At 42.5% G+C, this 19,168-nt stretch overlaps 1 protein-coding gene across 4 annotated transcripts in view; it reads left to right on the top strand.

Moving 5' to 3' along the window:
• ST3GAL6 (ST3 beta-galactoside alpha-2,3-sialyltransferase 6) overlaps nucleotides 1–19,168 on the top strand; it is an 80,025-nt gene that overhangs the window by 57,315 nt on the left and 3,542 nt on the right. For 3 of the 4 annotated variants that reach the window (XM_082625047.1, XM_082625049.1, XM_082625048.1), the window contains 4 exons: nucleotides 11,519–11,614; nucleotides 14,562–14,748; nucleotides 14,850–14,987; nucleotides 18,964–19,116. In XM_082625047.1, the coding sequence (XP_082481173.1) occupies nucleotides 11,519–11,614; nucleotides 14,562–14,748; nucleotides 14,850–14,987; nucleotides 18,964–19,116 (574 nt within the window). Of the gene's footprint in view, nucleotides 1–11,518; nucleotides 11,615–13,111; nucleotides 13,154–14,561; nucleotides 14,749–14,849; nucleotides 14,988–18,963; nucleotides 19,117–19,168 lie in introns of those variants that run through there. The other variant, XM_082625050.1, reaches the window with a different exon arrangement.

The following is a 19,168-nucleotide window of genomic DNA, read 5'->3' as shown; positions in this document are numbered from 1 at the left end:
TCTATTTCTGTGCCTGGAAATATGCAAGATTCTAAAGTCAGTTATGTAACACTATACCAACCTAGCTCGGTGCTTGAAGCAGCCAACTGTGGTTTCTCTCTTGGAAATGAAAGCTGTTGAAACATATTGGTGTTGCAGATCATTTTGAAGCGGGGGTTTCTTATGAGGTCTTATTTATGCCACCTTTGTAGGTAACGTGAGTAAAGTAACTCAGTGAGGCAGAGAAAGCCTTTTTCTAAAGTCACTACCATGAAGAACCTGGGCCAGAAATAAAGAGGGAAGGGAACAGGAGTGTGCATGTTTGGCTGTAGCTCTGTGTGGAAGAGCCCCGGAGTTTTGACAATTCCATGCTGCTGCTTTGCTCTATCTCCCCTCTTCCCTAACCCCTCCATCCCGCCCCCCCAACCCCCCACCAAATCTGTTCTTTTTCAAAGTTTTTGGTCACTTAGTAATAATCGTAATAATGTGCCTCCCTTCATGTAATCACATCTGTTAGAAAAAGTATTTTCATTATAGAAGGTTGCCTTTCGCCCAAATTTTGTGATAGGAGTTCTCAATTTTCCCTGTGAAAAGATGAGAACACATGATAGGCCATTTACATACCCCACTGTATTTTATTATTTTATTTATCTTTTTGGTATGTATTTTTAATAGAGGGTTAATCTTGGGCTTTTTCTTTTATATTCTTTCTGAGTTTCTCTCCTGAGCAATGGTACAGCAGGTTGGGATGGGGTGAATATTGAGGCTGCTAAACTGTTCCCTAAAGAATCCCAGTTACCTCACCTCACCTGTTCCTGCTCAGTTGTGTGGACTGAGGGCCAGACCCAAAAGCACAGTAAAGTCACAGAGAGGGTTAGAGGCAGGAGGATGGAGATCGTTAGTCCAATCCCCTCACTTTATTTGATTTTATTTTTTTGCGGTACGCGGGCCTCTCACTGCTGTGGCCTCTCCCGTTGCGGAGCACAGGCTCCGGACGCGCAGGCTCAGTGGCCATGGCTCACGGGCCCAGCCGCTCCGCGGCATGTGGGATCCTCCCGGACCGGGGCACAAACCCGTGTCCCCTGCATCGGCAGGCAGACTCTCAACCACTGCGCCACCAGGGAAGCCCGAATCCCCTCATTTTAAAGATGAGAGGACCAAGGTCCATAGAGGTTAAGAGGTCTCCAGACTTCCACTGTTCTCCAGTTCCTCCCTTTGCATTTAACCAGCAGTGCGAAAACAGAAGACTCCACAATTAAATGTCATAGGCTGAGTGTCATCTGAAGAGGTAAGGGGAAGAGAGTTCTGGAACTGTGAATTCTTTTGGGTATATTCTTTAGGATTTTCAGGGCTATAGATCGCCCACCCACCCCCATTATGTAATGTGGCTTCTGCCTTTATCCTTAACCTCAAACCATTTTTAATACTTTTACAGGGCTAAACTAAAACATCTCCGGGGTACATGTATAAATTCACCAAAACAGATGTACGTTAAATAGGGTTTTTCATTTGTTTTTTGTGGGCTTTTTTTTTTTTTTTTTTTGCCTCTTAAAGATAAATGATCTGGATAGACTCTTCTCTGAATAGATACCACTGAAAAAATTTCCTTTTCTCAACTCTCATCCTGAAGATCATGCACAGTGAATATGCCAGTTGGCCTTCTCTGTAATTTGCCGCTGAGCCAGAGGATCCTAAGTATGGGAAAAAGAAAAAGTCTCAAAGAAATGTTGACAAATCATTTTTTTTTCTTGTTAAGGTGAAATTCACACAACATAAAATGAACCGTTTGAAAGAGAACAATTCAGTGGCACTTAGTACATTGACAGTATTGTGCAACCACCACCTCTAGCTAGTTCCAAAAAGACAAACCATTTAAAAACAATGATTAATCTTTTCGTGTTTTCTTTTCCATGTTCCTCCTTTTATGGGAATGCTCAAACTAGCTGTCTGACCAGAACTTCAGCAGCAGAGGAGCGATGCTAAGGATAGAAAAGGATAGCTTAGAAAAGTTTGTTTTTATTCTTTTGTCGGGGAGGGGGGGCAGGTGGTGGGCATGGGCCATCGGAAATAGAGGGGCGGTACTGGTGAAAAGTTGCTAGAGTCAGCAGGTCAGGCGTAACTGCTCTGGGACCTTGGGCAACTTTCGGAGTTTCTGAACCTTGGTTTTACAAAAGAGGAGGTGGATCTGTATATGCACATTATACCAATGTCAGCTTTACTAGTTAATAAAGTTAAGTTAATAAATTAAGTCAGTGTAACCACTGGAAGAAACTGGGTGAAGGTTACACAGGACTTCTCAGTACTATTTTTGCAACTTCCTGTGAATCTAGAATTACTTCAAAATAGAAAGCTTAAATTGAAAACATACGACCACGTGAAACTTGTGCACGAATGTTCAGAGCAGCATCATTCATAATAGCCCCTGAGTGGAAACAACCAAATGTCCAGCAACTGCTCAATGGATAAATTAAATGCGTATCCATACAATGGAATGTAATTCAGCCATACAAAGCAACGCAGTACTGATTCCTGCTAGAGCAGGAGTGAATCTTGAAAACATTTTGCTCAGTGAAAGCAGTCACAGAAGATCACATATTGTATGACTCCACTTATATGAAATGGCCAGGATAGACAAATCTATAGAGATAGAAAGTGGATTAGTTGTGCCACAGACAGGGGTTGGGATGGGGGTGGAGATGGAGAGTGACTGCTACTGGCTGTGGGGTGTCGTTGTCGGGTGATGCAAACGTTCTGGATTGGATAATGGTGATTGTGGCGCAGCTTTGCGAATATGCTAAAACCTGCTGAATTTTATTATTTAAATGGGTGAATTTTAGGGTGTGTGAATTATATTTCAATTTCAAAAAAAGCTTTTAAGAAGGGGGGTGCTTCCCTGGTGGTGCAGTGGTTGAGAGTCCACCTGCCGATGCAGGGGACACGGGTTCGTGCCCCAGTCCGGGAAGATCCCACATGCCGCGGAGTGGCTGGGCCCGTGAGCCATGGCCACTGAGCCTGCGCGTCCGGAGCCTGTGCTCCACAACGGGAGAGGCCACAACAGTGAGAGGCCCGCGTACCTCAAAAAAAAAAAAAAAAAAAAAAAAAGAGGGGAGATGGTCGAGGTACCCTCTAGATTCCTTTCTAGCCACTTTGTTCAGAAGGCACCATGATGCCACACCTAGAACAAACGGTTTGGAGTGACACACCTCTAGTTCTCTTGCCATCGTTTCCCTACGTTGTCGCTGTTGATTTCTCAGGACTCGGTTCCTTGTTAATCTCCAAAGCACAGCTCACACAATGTGGCCGTGCTTTTTTATAAACTTCCCTAGTGATTGAGGATATTTTAAGGGAATTGCATCACAAAGAATACCTAAAATGTGCCCATGTTATGAGGTCCTGACCCTTCCTGGCTGTGCGTGGAGCTCTGTAGCACCAGCTTGCACCCTGGTCCTGGGGATTGCCGCTTTCTCCTCAGTGGGAGCCCATCCTCCCACAGCCAGAGCAGCGAAATCCTGGGTCACAAAATCTCTGCTCTCCCTTAAAATACAGGAACCGGCTCTCCTCCCGCAGCCATCACCATCGCGTTCCACAAGCACGCCAGATTCTGTGAAGAGTGCTTGAGTCCTGCATAGGTGGTTGTAGAGTAACTAAACATAAATATCTTACTTAATGGAGGCACCTGTGTTAAGTCAGTTGCTTGCTAAGTGGATGGGGATTTGCGAAGGCTGCCTAGTTGCTCACCCAGGCAGAATCCATTATGTCAGCAGTGGCAGAGCCAGGTTGCATTGGCAGCCAGCCAGGGTGGGAGCATGGTCTTTGACAACTTAAGACGTCAGCAGTGTATTTATTAAAAAGAGCCCAAGCTCTATAAGGGATATCAGTGTCTGCATCACTGCTCTGGCCATCCTCCCGCTTTGCAGTTTCTTTACATGGCAGCATTTTCAGCCAGGAGGAGGACTTGAGGGTGAGGGGAGGTTGTGATTCTACATCAACAACGTAGTCATTTGTGGCAGAGAGGAACTCATACGTGTCCTGTAGCAACTGCTGTGGTCAGATGTTGGATAGAGAGAGATACGGAAACCATGGTACACATGCCGGAGGAACTGATGGATGGCTCTGTGTGACATAGGTTAACATTTGAGACCTCAGTGATTCCCTTACTTCATAAAAGGGCATGCTGAGATCCAAGAGGTTAGGTCATGAGGCCAGGCTCCCAGAGGTGCTGAGTAGGGGAGCCACAGCTAGCAGTGAGATCTCCAGCCTGCTCCAATGCACAGGGTTTTAGGATCTCTGGGTTGCAGGTAGCACTATTCCTAACTAAGCGTGATTTGATCTAAGTGGATGTTTATTATCTTCCATATCACATAGATGTGTGGATTCAGATGTATAGAATCAGGTTTGTGGATCTAGCTCGCAGAGCAGGCCACGTATGGCTGCACAGACTGGATTGCACAAATGGAGGGAGTGCCGACGTACTGGGTACCACCTGCACGTCTGTATGGATTGGCTCTGGTTATGGGATTGAATTAGTGATGTCAGGGCAGCTCAGTAATGTCAGGGCAGCTTCTTGGTGGCTCTCTCTGGCTTTCCCTCTTAGGTGCAAGATGACTACAGCCGCCCTAACCTTGTTATTGCATGTCAGTATCTAAGCAGAAAGGATGGGTAGATAAAATCAGTATTCTGCTCAAACCATTCTCTTCCTGGGGGTAAAATCTTTTCCAGGGCATTTAACAGACTTCCCTAATATCTTATTGCCCAGGGATGGTTCATGTGACCACATCTAAGCCAACCATTGGCACAGGAATGTACTCACCACTGTTAGGCTTGTGAAAGCAGGGCTCTGCCGGCAAAGGTAATGGGTGTTGGGAATATGACCAGTGGGGTCTGCCAGAGATTGCTACATTGAAGATGGAGTGATACATTTTAATGTATACTATGCTGCTGAAAGGAGTCGTACAGCATTTAGAAAAGAAGGCAGATCACAGATCACTGGAAGTGGGCAGTTCAAGTTTACTTTCTCTATATTGATGATGTTGATGTTTCACTCTGCACAGGCTAGTAACTCTTCTGGATCTGCCTGACTTGTTGAGAAACATGGCTTTCACCTAGGGGAAGTGTAACCTCTTAGCATTACTATTTCAGCAGCTTTCCAGATTTTCCATTAACAGGTTCAGGCACTCTGGAATGATCTTGTTTTCTGGGTGAGCAATTTGAGGCACATGGATTTCCCTACCTGTTTCCAGAGTGGAGGAAGGAAGAACAGCTACCTGTTTCTCCAGCTACAAAGTCACACTTAAGGTGACGACCAAATCAGTTTCTAAAATGCACAACCTGTGAATCAGGAAGGTTTAGATTGGAGAATGCAGAAATATAAATATATTTATAAATAAAATATAAATAAATACAAACTTTTAGATTAGAGGATGCAGAAATATAATATTCTTGCCCATGAGGGATTCACAATTCACTGCAGCTGTTTGTGAATGAAAGTTGTGTTAATTAAATATCTTGAAGTTATACAGCCACCCAAAGGACACTGGAAGTTGTTGATTCATGCTAAGGAAACAGGGGAAGCCAGGAGCCCAGGCCAGGTGGATGAAGCCAAGGAGAGGATGAATCACTCCTTTGGTAATATGGGGGTACCTGCTGTGGAGAGAAGGAAGCAGTGAATTACAGGGTATGTGGTTCAGACTGTGGATCTGTTCCATTTCACATTTTCCAGCATCATGGGGGCGCTGTGAATACCAGCTGCAGAGAAGATGTTATTGCCTAAGAGTAGTCTTACGCACACCCCTTGAGGAGTTTCTCGTGTCATGTATGATATTCAGAAAAATGTGTGCATCTTTGCAATATCCCTTGCCAAGAGGAAAAGTAAAATTTCATTGACGAGATTTCCTTTTAAAGACATCAGCAAACTTTTCCTGTGGTGAAGGGCCCTCCCCTTTCCACCTGCCCCCTACAAAGCTGACAGAGAAAAAAACAGAAAGTGAAATTTAAAACATGCAGTGACCATGGAACTATAAAGCGTCTTTGGAACTGGAATTCTCTTGAGTGAGGCAGTGTCCATATGATTTCTTTCCATTTCTCCCAAGCGGGAGGAGGCTGAGTAGAAGGAATAACCCTCTCTCTGTAACCAATCCTTGGGGCTCCTGTGAAACAGATCTGCTTGCACCCTTAACTCCCCCTTTTCTTTTGGCTGGAAGGCTTGTTAGGGTTTGTGAGAGGAGGTTCAGGACCTTGAGTTTGAGAGGGGACCAGGGATGTGACCTGAGTATGACAGATGGTAGCTTCTTCTTTTATTTTATTTTTTTGCGGTACACAGGCCTCTCACTGTTGTGGCCTCTCCCGTTGTGGAGCACAGGCTCCGGACGCGCAGGCTCAGCGGCCATGGCTCACGGGCCCAGCCGCTCCGCGGCATGTGGGATCTTTCCAGACCGGGGCACGAACCCGTGTCCCCTGCATCAGCAGGCGGACTCTCAACCACTGCACCACCAGGGAAGCCCTGGATGGTAGCTTCTTGTATTGCGATGCTCTTTTGGCCACATGTGATCTGGGGCTTGATTATCAACTGTAATTCCGCCTGACACAGATAACACTGAGGGAAACTTCTGGCTGAGTGTTTATGGAATTGGCTGTGTCTGGGACTGAGCTGGGTTCCCTCTTTCTGGGGTCAACTTCAGAGATTAGGCCTGCGGGGCAGGAGTCCTTTGTTGAGGTTCCAAGATAAGAACTCTGGGGACACACAGTGGTGGCCTGTGCTCCTGGCCACGCCCCGGCATGTTCGGTGGTATTGGAGTCAGGCAAGCCTGGTTCAGGCTGGGGACCCCAGTCCAGGATGGTTGCTGGGAGGGGAGTGGCCTCCAGCCTTCTCTGAAGGGAGAGGGTTAGTCTACATGCCATAAATTATAGATATTCCTCCTTCACCTCCACACAGGTGAACTCACAGGAACAGAGCTGTTATTTCCATCCTGTCCATTCCTAGCCACTCCCTCCCTGGTGCCCAGCTTCACTTAGCGTCCTGGCAGGGAGACGGAGCAGCATCTGGAGGTTCAGCCTCTGGTTTTGCATTAAACTGGCCGTAAGGTCATGGAAGGAGGAACCACGCAAGCTGTGTGCGTGGGAATTGCTCCCTGCTGTACAGCCCTCATGGGCTAGGTCTGCTCAGGAGGAGGGCCGCAGACCCAGACAGAAAAGGGTTTTAAAGTTGACCAGCATCCCCACCTTCTCCGTGCCCCCTGGCTGCAGAGCACCGTGGACAGAGTAGCTTCCTGGAATTGGGATTTATGTCAAACTCGTATATAAGAGCACCTAGAAATGTTCCTTTCATAGTTAAAGACGAGCAGACTTAGGAAAGAAACTTCTCTAGAACACATTGTGGCATGTCCATCATAGGAGGTCTTGGGGGTACAGACCCAAGGAGGGCCTGTTGGGTGGTTGCCCCCCAGCCCCCATCAGTACCATCTGTGAAACCCTGGATCTTCTTGTTTTTGTAACAAAGTAGACACTGATAATGCATGACTTTTTAATATTTGGGAGCTGAAAGTCTCAAAACATAAGAAAAGTGTTTCTAAAAAGTTTGTAAGGCTTCCCTGGTGGTACGGTGGTTGGGAGTCCGCCTGCCGATGCAGGGGACACGGGTTCGTTCCCCGGTCCGGGAAGATCCCACATGCCGCGGAGCGGCTGGGCCCGTGAGCCATGGCCGCTGAGCCTGCGCGTCCGGAGCCTGTGCTCCTCAACGGGAGAGGCCACAACAGTGAGAGGCCCGCGTACCGCAAAAAAAAAAAAAAAAAAAAAAAAAGTTTAAGGTGTAAAAACATCAAGCAAATAGATGAACTAAATAAATTCTAAACAAAAAAGGGAAATTTACATGTGTAGGAATGTGTATCTTGTCTCTCCTTAACCTGACAGGGCCAACTCCTGGCTCCTTTCAGTAGTTCCTGTATTGCTGTGTTCTCTATGTTTAAATATTCTACAGCATTTGTGCAATTTTGCTACTGATTAATTTCCTAAGAGCCTTACGGTCTGGAGTTCATCTGGTCTGCTGATTTCATGGTTCTTAGAGAAACAGTTTTTTCTTCATACTTCCATGTCATGAGGGCCCTGCAAGGACAATCTCAACAGCCTTCTCCTCTGTAGTTTTGTCTCCGAGAGGAGAAGGACATGATCTGTTTTGTCATTTCTCCAGGCCTGGCCGAGTGGTGGTGAGAGCTTGGAGTTGGATGGGCCAGGCCATTATTTTAAAATTAATTTTTATTGGAGTATAGTTGATTTGCCATGTTGTGTTAGTTTCAGGTGTACAGCAAAGTGAATCAGTTATATATAGACATACATCCACTCTTTTTTAGATTCTTTTCCCTTATAGGTCATTACAGAGTATTGAGTAGAGTTCCCTGTGCTGTACAGTAGGTTCTTATGAGTTATCTATTTTATATGTCGTAGTGTCTATACGTCAGTCCCAATCTCCCAATTTGTCCCTTCCCGGCCCCTCTCCCCCTTGGTAACCATAAGTTTGTTTTCTACAGCTGTGACTCTTTTTCTGTATTATAAATAGGTTCATTTGTACCACTTTTTTAGACTCCACATATAAGTGATATCATATGATATTTTTGTCTTTCTCTGTCTGACTTACTTCACTCAGTATGACAATCTCTAGGTCCATCATGTTGCTGCAAATGGCATCATTTCATTCTTTTCTATGGCTGAGTAATATTCATTTTGTGTGTGTGTGTGTGTGTCTGTCTGTCTGTCTGTCTGTCTGTCTGTGTCTGTGTGTATACCACGTCTTTATCCATTCCTTCACTGATGGTTGCTTCCATGTCCTGGCTATTGTAAATAATGCTGCAGTTAACATTGGGGTACATGCATCTTTTTGAATTTTGATTTTCTCTGGATATATGCCCAGGAGTGGGATTGCTGGATCATATGGTAGTTCTGTTTTTAGTTTTTTAAGGAACGTCCATACTGTTCTCCATAGTGGCTGCACCAATTTATATTCCCACCAACAGTGTAGGAGGCTTTCCTTTCCTCCACACCCTCTCCAGCATTTATTGTTTGTAGATGTTTTGATGATGGCCATTCTGACTGGTGTGAGGTGATACCTCATTGTAGTTTTGATTGGCATTTCTCTAATAATTAGCAACGTTGAGCATCTTTTCATGTGCCTCTTGGACATCTGCATGTCTTCTTTGGAGAAATGTCTATTTAGATCTTCTGCTCATTTGATTGGGTTGTTTTTTTGATATCGAGATGCATGAGCTGTTTATTTTGGAGATTAATCCCTTGTCGGTTGCTTCATTTGCAAATATTTTCTCCCATTCTGTGGGTTGTCTTTTTGTTTTGTTTACGGTTTCCTTTGCTGTGCAAAAGCTTTTAAGTTTAATTAGGTCCCATTTGTTTATTTTTGTTTTTATTTTCATTACTCTAGGAGGTGGATCAAAAAAAGATCTTCCTGCGATTTGTGTCAGAGAATGTTCTGCCTATGTTTTCCTCTAAGAGTTTTACAGTATCTGGTCTTACACTTAGGTCTTTAATCCATTTGGAGTTTATTTTTGTGTATGGTGTTACAGAATGTTCTGATTTCATTGTTTCACATGTAGCTGTCCAGTTTTCCCAGCACCACTTATTGAAGAGGCTGTCTTTTCTCCATTGTATATTTTTTGCCTCCTCATAGATTAGGTGACCATAGGTGCGTGGGTTATCTCTAGACTTTCTTTCCTGTTCCACTGACCTATATTTCTTTTCTTTTTTTTTTTTTTTGCGGTACACGGGCCTCTCACTGTTGTGGCCTCTCCCGTTGTGGAGCACAGGCTCCAGATGCGCAGGTTCAGCGGCCATGGCTCATGGGTCTAGCCACTCCGCGGCATGTGGGATCTTCCTGGACCAGGGCACGAACCTGTGTCCCCTGCATCGGCAGGCGGACTCTCAACCACTGCACCACCAGGGAAGCCCCACTGACCTATATTTCTTTTTTTGTGCCAGTACCATACTGTTTTGATTACTGTAACTTCATAGTATAGTTTGAAGTCAGGGAGCCTGATACCTCCAGCTTCGTTTTTCTTTCTCAAGATTGCCCTGGCTATTTGGGGTCTTTTGTGTTTTCATACAAATTGTAAAATTTTTTGTTCTAATTCTGTGGAAAATGTTATTGATAATTTGATAGGGATTGCATTGAATCTGTAGATTGCTTTGGGTAGTATAGTCATTTTCACATTATTGATTCTTCCAGTCCAAGAACATGGTACATCCCTCCATCTGTTTGTGTCATCTTTGATTTCTTTCATCAGTGTCTTATAGTTTTCTGAGTACAGGTGTTTTGCCTCCTTAGGTAGGTTTATTCCTAGGTATTATATTCTTTTCTTTTGCAATGGTAAATGGGATTGTTTCCGTAACTTCTCTTTTGGATCTTTCGTTGTTACTGTATAGGAATGCAAGAGATTTCTGTGTGGTAATTTTATATGCTGCAACTTTACCAAATTTATTGATGGGCTCTAGTAGTTTTCTGGTAGCATCTTTAGGATTTTCTATGTATAGTATCACATCACCTGCAAACAGTGACAATTTTACTTCTTCTTTTCAATTTGGATTCCTCTTATCCCTTTTTCTTTTCTGATTGCTGTGGCTAGGACTTCCAAAACTATGTTGAATAAAAGTGGTGAGAATGGACATCCTTGTCTTGATCCTGGTCTTAGAGGAAATGCTTTCAGTTTTTCACCATTAAGAATGATGTTTGCTGTGGGTTTGTCATATATGGCTTTTATTATGTTGAGGGCCAGGCCACGTTGGCTGAGAGCTGAACAGTAGATAATCCACTGGCCTAGGCTGATTGCGGCCAGCAACGGGAAGTCCCACTTCATGTCCTACTTCAAAGCTGTTTGCCAGGAGCACACAGTAAACTTTTCATTTGTATTGGTTAAGCTCCAGGAACCAGTACCTGTTCAGGGAATTGAAGTGAGCGCGGGCAGATACAAGAAGCTGCACTTTGCCAACCAGATTCTATACTGTCTCCAAACTTATAAGAGGCAGCAGTAGCCCAGAGCTGGGATCTCAGGGGAATGGGTAACGCTGATGGAAAATACATACACATCTAACATGAAACACACTTGTATCAACATTAACATGCAGAATCCTATATTGAGGGGTATTTTTGTCGTCCAAAGGTCTGGACTCAATCCTAATTTTACCTCTTTGGAGTATGACTTTGAAATGTCACCTAACAGCTTTTTGAATCTCTTTCTTCATTTGTAAAATGGGAATATCAGGCTTACTTAACTCAGTGGGTGGTTATGAGAATCAAATGAGGGGATGTATGTGAACTGATATGCATTAATAGTTGCTAACGATGATATACTTCCTATGGAATGTTATTTCTTGAATCTTCTATCTTTCTAATACATCCCTAGACCTGTAAGTTACAACTGGTTCTTTTTCTACTTGTGCAACAAGTGAAATCTTGTATTGGGTTCCTCAAAGTACGAATGGGTTCTTGGAATCACCCAGTTTTGTAAAAGATGGCTCAATCTCTCTCTTGTCATTTGCCCAACAGTGTGCCATGTAAAAAATGTGTGGTGGTTGGTAATGGAGGAGTTTTGAAGAATAAGACGTTAGGAGAAAAAATTGACTCCTATGATGTAATAATAAGGTAAATATATCTTCTGTTTGCTAACCTGGAATTGTTTCAAAAGAGTACAGTTTTCTGCTTTAGTACCGCTGTGTTTTAAAAGGAAGTAGAGTTGCTGTAGTATGTTTAAGTACATTACACATTACTCGAGTTGTTGGCTGGAGCAGGCCTAGATTTCAGGTCATTTCTTTAGCAAATGTTTATGAAACCCCCCTAATATTCCAGGCACGGTTCCAGCTCTAGTGCTAGCACAGTTCTGGGGCTGCAGCAGCGAAAAAGAACGATGTTCCTGCTCCCTGTGGAGCTTACCTTCTAACGAGGGGAAGAAAACAGCAATTAAATAAAGAAATGTAGTAATACATGCCATGCAAACAATGAAAACGTGTGTGATAGAGAATGACTGAGTGGCTATGTTTGAATGGATGACTGTTTTGAAGGGGAGACATCTAAACTAGACCTAAGACCACACAGTACCGGCCATATGAAGACTAGGGAATACAGACAGAGAGGATGTTTACTGCAGGTCTTCAGGAGGGTATGATGCTAGGTTTAAGAGCGGTAGCAAGAAAACCAGTGAGATTGGAGGGCAGCAGGCTGGGGAGGCGGTGCACTTGGCAGCTGAAGAGGTAGGTAAGGAGCAGGCTGTGTAGGACTTTGTAAACTACGATTAGAGCTTGCGTTTTATTTTAAGTATAACAGAAAACTTTTGAAAATTGTTAAGCAAGAGAGCAACTCTATCTGGTTATGTCTTTAAAATACCCTGGTGACGGCATGGACAATGAAACAGGAAGGACAAGCTGTGGAAATGAAGAGGCCAGTTAGGTTGCTGCATTTGGGTAGAGAATGGTGGCTTTGCAACAGGATTGTCATGGCGTGGAAGGAGATAAGGGGCTAGATTGAGGCATGTCTTGTTAGAGTTATCAGGCTGTTCTGATGCATTCGATGTGAGCAGAGATGGGAATAAAGGAATGCAGGATACCTCCTCTTGGGTTTTCAGCTTAAGAGATTGGCTGGATAGTGGTACCATTCATTGAGTTGGGGAGGACTAGGGTAGGAACAGGTTTAGAGGAGAATCAAGATTACTGTTTGAACATACCAGGTTTGATCTGCTTATTAGATTTGCAGTGGATAAGTCAAGTAGGCAGTTAGATAAACAGGTTAAAATCTTCATTGCAAACAGCCTGTAAGTTGTACTTAAACCATGGACTGGGTGAGATTTCCCAGGGAGAGACAGAGAAGAGGGCCCAGGACTGAGCTTTGAAGTAGTCAAAACTTAAAGGTTGAGCAAAGAAAAAGGAGTTAAAGAGTTGGAGAGGATCTACCAGTGAGGTAGGAAGAAAGACAGGAGAAGGTGATCACAAAAGCCAAGAGAGCACAGTGTTTTAAGACAGAGGGAGGTTTCAAGCATGACAAAGGCTGGTGAGAGGTCGTGTAAGATAAGGACAGAGTTCACCATTGGACTGGCAAGCTGAAGCTCACTGTTCCTCTTGACAGAAGAAGACTTGGAGGCACGGTGCGGGGGAGAAGCCCAAGTGGAGTGGTTTGAGGAGAGAATGACAGGTGAGAAAGTGGAGAAACCAGTAGAAGCAACTCTAGAGAAATTTCACTGTGGAGTTGAGAAATGAGATAGTTGCTGGAGATGATTATGGACTCAAAGGAGATTTTCTATTTTGTTTCCTTTTATAGATTCTAAAGCATATTAGTAAACTGATGGAAATGAATAAGGAGGTTGGTGTGGTAACAAGAGAGGGGATGGGGTCCAGAACACCAGTGTGGTTGTCTCTGCAGTGGAAGGGAAAGCTGGCAGTCCCATAGATGTAACGGTGGGGAAATGTGGACATTTCGAGTTCTGTTTTCTCATTGAAAGGGTGAAGTCAGGTCGTTATCCGGGATAAAGTTTGTGTGTGTTGGGAATGGCTATGAATAGTCTTCTGTAGAGTGGGAAAGCTTCGCACTGGGCAATGCATTAGGATGACCTGGCAGTGCTTGGGCGTTTTGCTGGGTTACAGGCTGAGGGTTTCTGCATAGTGTGGTCACCTTATTTTCTGTGGATTATTCATTTTGAGGAAGCTGTGAAAATGTATCCACAAAACAATGTTGAAGCACTCACAAATTTCTTTATAATTGTCTAAAATCTGGTCACCTAGAACCACACCAGGCCCTTGTGGGAAAATGCCCTTAAAGACATTATGAAAGTCATTTCAGGTGTCACTAAGGCTGCCAGTCAGTGGCAAAGGGTCTAACAGTATTTATCTCCTAGGGGACAGTGTTTTGGGAACAATGCGTTCCTTTTCATAGCACACCTTCATGGTGTGTGCATAAATAGTATATGTCTAACCTTGGCTTTGAGTATCCACAAACCCAACACTGGATCCTTTGTGGTTCTTTGGTTCACGCCAGAGACAGTCATTCATTTGGTTGTGCTTGGGTATAAATATAGCAATTTTATGTTGTTACTTTATTTCAGAGCACAACAATTTTGGTGGGTTTTCAAATCACCTTAACTGTGACTCTTGCCTGTCAGTCACTGAGACACGTCCACCTGCTACATGATTGTGTAACCCTGGGCAAGTAACTTTATGTACATTGGGGCCCTCATCTACAAACACAAGGGGTTTTGTCTGGATGTCCTCCCACGTCTCTTTTAGCTTGAGTATTCTGTGGTTTTATGTTCCCATTTGTTTCATTTTGTCTTCAGTTTTTCTGGAGGTAAGAATGAATTATCAGTGTCCCCGCAGTTAATTTTCAAACACAAATGAATGTTTCTGCCTTTGATCAAATAGCTGTTTCACGAAAGGGTTATTTCCTTGGCTGTTACGTGTGAAAGACTGACGGATTGCCGTGTGGCTTTAGAGCCCTGGCTACACGGCTGACAGTGTTTGTCCAGCTCTGAAAGCTCTGAGAACTGTGATGGACATGACCCGTACTGCGCTTGGCCTACATATCTTGTGTGTTTTACTACCCACAGAATGAATAATGGTCCTATTTTAGGACATGAAGAGGAAGTTGGGAGAAGGACTACCTTCCGACTTTTTTATCCAGAATCTGTTTTTTCAGATCCCAATCACAATGATCCTAATACTACGGTGATTCTCACTGCTTTTAAGCCGCTTGATTTAAAGTGGCTGTGGGAATTGTTGACAGGTGGCAAAATAGTAAGTTGGCAAAATTGATCTGGCTTCCAATTACCTTCATTTTTTTTTCATAAAAAAAAAGAGACAACAACAAGTTGTATTTTCTATTTTCTTTATTTCAGAACACTAATGGTTTTTGGAAGAAACCAGCATTAAATCTGATTTATAAACCTTATCAAATCAGAATATTAGATCCTTTCATTATCAGAACAGCAGCTTATGAACTGCTTCATTTCCCGAAAGTGTTTCCCAAAAATCAGGTATGTATTTTCTTTTGCACAGTTTCAAACTAAAGACCTCACTGGGGTGGGACAGAGGGTCCTTGGGGCTTTTGGAAACTGGCCTGGGTTAGTGAAATCACATATCTTTGGATTTTAGCTTTATGTTTTTCAGGTTGCAAGGAAAAGAACCTTAAGTGTGGGGGTGTGTTCTGTCATTAATTAATTAATCAACCAGTTATTTTTGGCTGTGTTGGGTCTTTGTTGCTGCCCACTTGCTTTCTCTAGTTGCGGTGAGCAGGGGAGGGTGCGCGGGCTTCTCATTGTGGTGGCTCCTTTTGTTGCAGAACACGGGCTCTAGGTGCGCGGGCTTCAGTAGTTGTGGCTTGTGGGCTCAGTAGTTGTGGCGCACAGGCTTAGTTGCTCCACGGCATGTGGGATCTTCCTGAACCAGGGCTCGAACCCCTGTCCCCTGCATTGGCAGGTGGATTCTTAACCACTGCGCCACCAGGGAAGTCCCTAATTCTTTTTAATTATAAGGAATCTCATTGACTCTGACTCTTGCAGCCCTGTTTGTCTACATTCCTTAGGGAAAAAATACTCTTTAGACCCATACAGTGGCAGGCTATGTTTTTCACTTGAAGCTTGAGTAACTGTGTAATGTGATATCTCAGCTGAAATGAGGCTTTCCCTTTTGTAATTGGGTAAAATCCAAAGAAATAAACATGTATTTTGTATCTTTTCTTCACCATGATAAAGAAATTCTAAAATATTACATGCTTAAAATCAAACAGCTTTTACAAAGGAGTATTTTTTAAGAAAAGGAAATCATCCTTTTCTCTTCTCTCCATAACTCAGGTTATCTCCCAAGCTTTATTGCCTTTTATATCCTTCTAGACTCTTGTCTATGCATTTACAAACACAAGCACTTGTTTTTTTAAAGTTAATTTTTATTGGAGTATAGTTGCTTTATAATGTGTTAGTTTCTGCTGTACAGCAAAGTGAATCAGTTATACCTATACATATATCCCCTCTTTTTTTGATTTCCTTCCCATTTAGGTCACCACAGAGCACTGAGTAGAGTCCCCTGTGCTATACAGTAGGTTCTCATTAGTTATCTGTTTCATACATAGTAATTATATATGTCAATCCCAATGTCTCAATTCATCCCATCCCCCCTTCCCCCCTTGGTATCCATGTTTGTTCTCTACATCTGTGTCTCTATTTCTGCTTTGGGAGTAAGTTCATCTATACCATTTTTCTAGATTCCACATATAAGCTGTATTATACGATATTTGTTTTTCTCTTTCTGACTTAACTTCCCTCTGTATGACAGTCTCTAGGTCCATCCATGTCTCTGCAAATAGCACTAGTTCATTCCTTTTTATGGATGAGTAATATTCCATTGTATATATGTACCACATCTTCTTTATCCATTCATCTGTTGATGGACACTTAGGTTGCTTCCATGTCCTGGCTATTGTAAATAGTGCTGCAGTGAACACTGGGGTACATGTATTTTTTTGAATTATGGTTTTCTCAGAGTATATGCCCAGGAGTGGGATTGCTGGGGCATACGGTAGTTCTATTTTTAGTTTTTAAGGAACCTCCCTACTGTTCTCCATAGTGGCTGTATCAATTTACATTCCCACCAACAGTGCAAGAGGGTTCCCTTTTCTCCACACCCTCTCCAGCATTTATTGTTTGCATAGACTCTTGTCTATTCATTTACAAACACAAGCACTTTTTGTTTGTTCAGTATAATTGTGATTATACTATAGATACTGTTCTGCTATTTCCCCTCTCCATTTAATTAACACTTCCCCTATTTATAGACCTTTAGTTTTAAATCCAGCTTTTATCCTCTATAGGTAATGTAGAAATACATGTACTTATAGAGATTTTCTGCACACTTGTGTGATTTCTGTAGGAAGGACATCTGGAAGTGGAATTCCCACGTCTAAAAGCATAAATAGTTTAAATTTAAACCCTATTTCGTAGTAATTTTGAGGGGAAAGGACAGCTTCTGAATGTATATTTTGTGACTTTCCAGCTCTTACTTTCCTACGTGAAGTAAGATCAGATTTGTTCCTTGATTTTTGTTTTAGGTGGTGCACAGGAAGACCCTGGTCTTACTTAGAGATGATCCTAGAACTAGTTGTAAGTAGACTGAAGTTCTAGTAGGACACAGTGTCCCAGAAGCCAAGGGAGGGACACAGCTGTATTTCAGAGAGGTCAGCTATGTCAGATGCGGTCCTGGAAACATGGAGGTCATATTGATATGGACAAGGGTAAGAAAGAGAAAGACAGCCTGACTGAACTGGGTTAAAGAGAGAGAACATGGGACATGAGTGAGCGGAGGCAAATCTTTAATGGAGTTTTGCTAGAAAAGAAAGCAGAGAAATGGTTGGAAGATGTAGGCTCAAGAAGGTTTTTTTTATTTTAAAGAAAGATAGATGATATATTTGTGTGCTGAAGGGGATGATTCAATAGAGGGAAATATTGATGATGAAGAGAGAAAGGTGATACTTGTGAAAGCGAAATTGTTGAGAAAAGAAATGTGATAAAATAGAGTGCACGAGTGGAGAGGTTGGCCGTAGGTAGGAACAGGGACATCTCATCCACATGGGAGTGAGCATTGAAAATATGGTTAAAGACGAAGGTAGATTTGGAATTGGGAAGATGATGTAGCTCTTGTCTGATCGATTCTGTTTTCTAAGAAAAATAAGGATTAAACTGACAAAGTAGGAGGAAGGGTAGAGCTGTTGGATAGAAAGGTATGAAACTGTCATCTTGGAGAGTAGGAACGGAAACTTACTAGGGGAGTGAAATGTCAAATGGATGGCTAGTGGGAAGCAGCTGCACAGCACAGGGAGATCAGCTCCAAGCTTTGTGATGACCTACAGTGGTGGGATAGGGAAGGTGGGAGGGAGACGCAAGAGGGAGGAGATATGGGGATATATGTATATGCATATAGCTGATTCACTTTGTTGTACAGCAGAAACTAGCACACCATTGTAAAGCAATTATACTCCAATAAAGATGTTAAGGAAAAAAAAAGACTTAAAAAAAAAAAAGGCTGTTAGGCTTTCAGACAGATTTGCTTCCTGGAGTTTATCTGATTTTATTGTGCTGCTCTGATTTTTTTCTTTTTCTCAAAATCATAACTAATCATATGTAATTTCCATGGGATCTGTAAGAAACATTTAATCAAAAGAAAATCTCCTTGAATTTTTGTATTAGTAAATTTAAGATATATCTTGTTTTTGCCTCTGAAGGCCATCCAACGAGAATGAAAACTTTGAATGCCAAGACCCTCTGCCAAACATCTATTATAGTGTTTTTCAGGATATATGTACATGTGAAGGGGATGCTTGGTTTCTTTCTTTTTAGTTAAAATTTAGTTAAAATTATAATCAATTTAAAAACAAAATTGAGATTGTGACTTTAATCTGTATATACATCTAGAATCTTTATTTTCTAGTCAGATCATTACCATGGCAATTTGTTATTGAAGTTACTTAATTAAAGCCGTCTTTCCCTAGAGCTAAATTATCAGCATTATAAAATGGAACCATTTTAAGGCTAAATTATTTGAAGCCTTTTAGCATGATCTTATCCATTAGTGAATTAAGCTGTCCTTACGTTTCATACATGGGTTTAACATTCTCAGGCTTTGCTTTTTCCACAAGTTGCTTGACTTCGGCGTGTTTTTTAAAAACAAGGCAGCAGCATCCTTTTCCTTAAAGGCTTCATTTGCTAGCTGTCTTCTGGACTAGTACTGCAGTTAAGTTTTACCTGAGAGACTTTCTAAGATTTCAAGCAACACTTTATATTCAGAGTTAGGATATTAACTGTTTGGGGCTTGAGCCTTAGGGCATGACAAGGATTTAACTGAAGTATTTCTGTCCTCATTAAATGTTCAGAAGATGCTATTTTATAAGATTAGGTCACCAAATGTTTTGGAAACAGGTACCTTGTTTGGATTTTTTCCCTAAATTTTCATTTCCTCCCCCAGAAACCCAAACACCCAACAACAGGAATTATTGCCATTACATTGGCATTTCACATATGTCATGAAGTTCACCTTGCTGGTTTTAAGTACAACTTTTCTGACCTCAAGAGTCCTTTGCACTACTTTGGGAATGCCACCATGTCTTTGATGAATAAGGTAAAACAAACAAACAAACAAACAAAATATATATATACACACTTTGATATAA

This window comes from Mesoplodon mirus (assembly GCF_964341445.2).
Source record: "Mesoplodon mirus genome assembly, chromosome: 6".
In the NCBI taxonomy this organism is placed as follows: Eukaryota; Metazoa; Chordata; class Mammalia; order Artiodactyla; family Ziphiidae; genus Mesoplodon; species Mesoplodon mirus.
The sequence above is the reverse complement of the archived record's forward strand: the minus strand, read 5'-3'. Positions and strand labels throughout refer to the sequence as shown.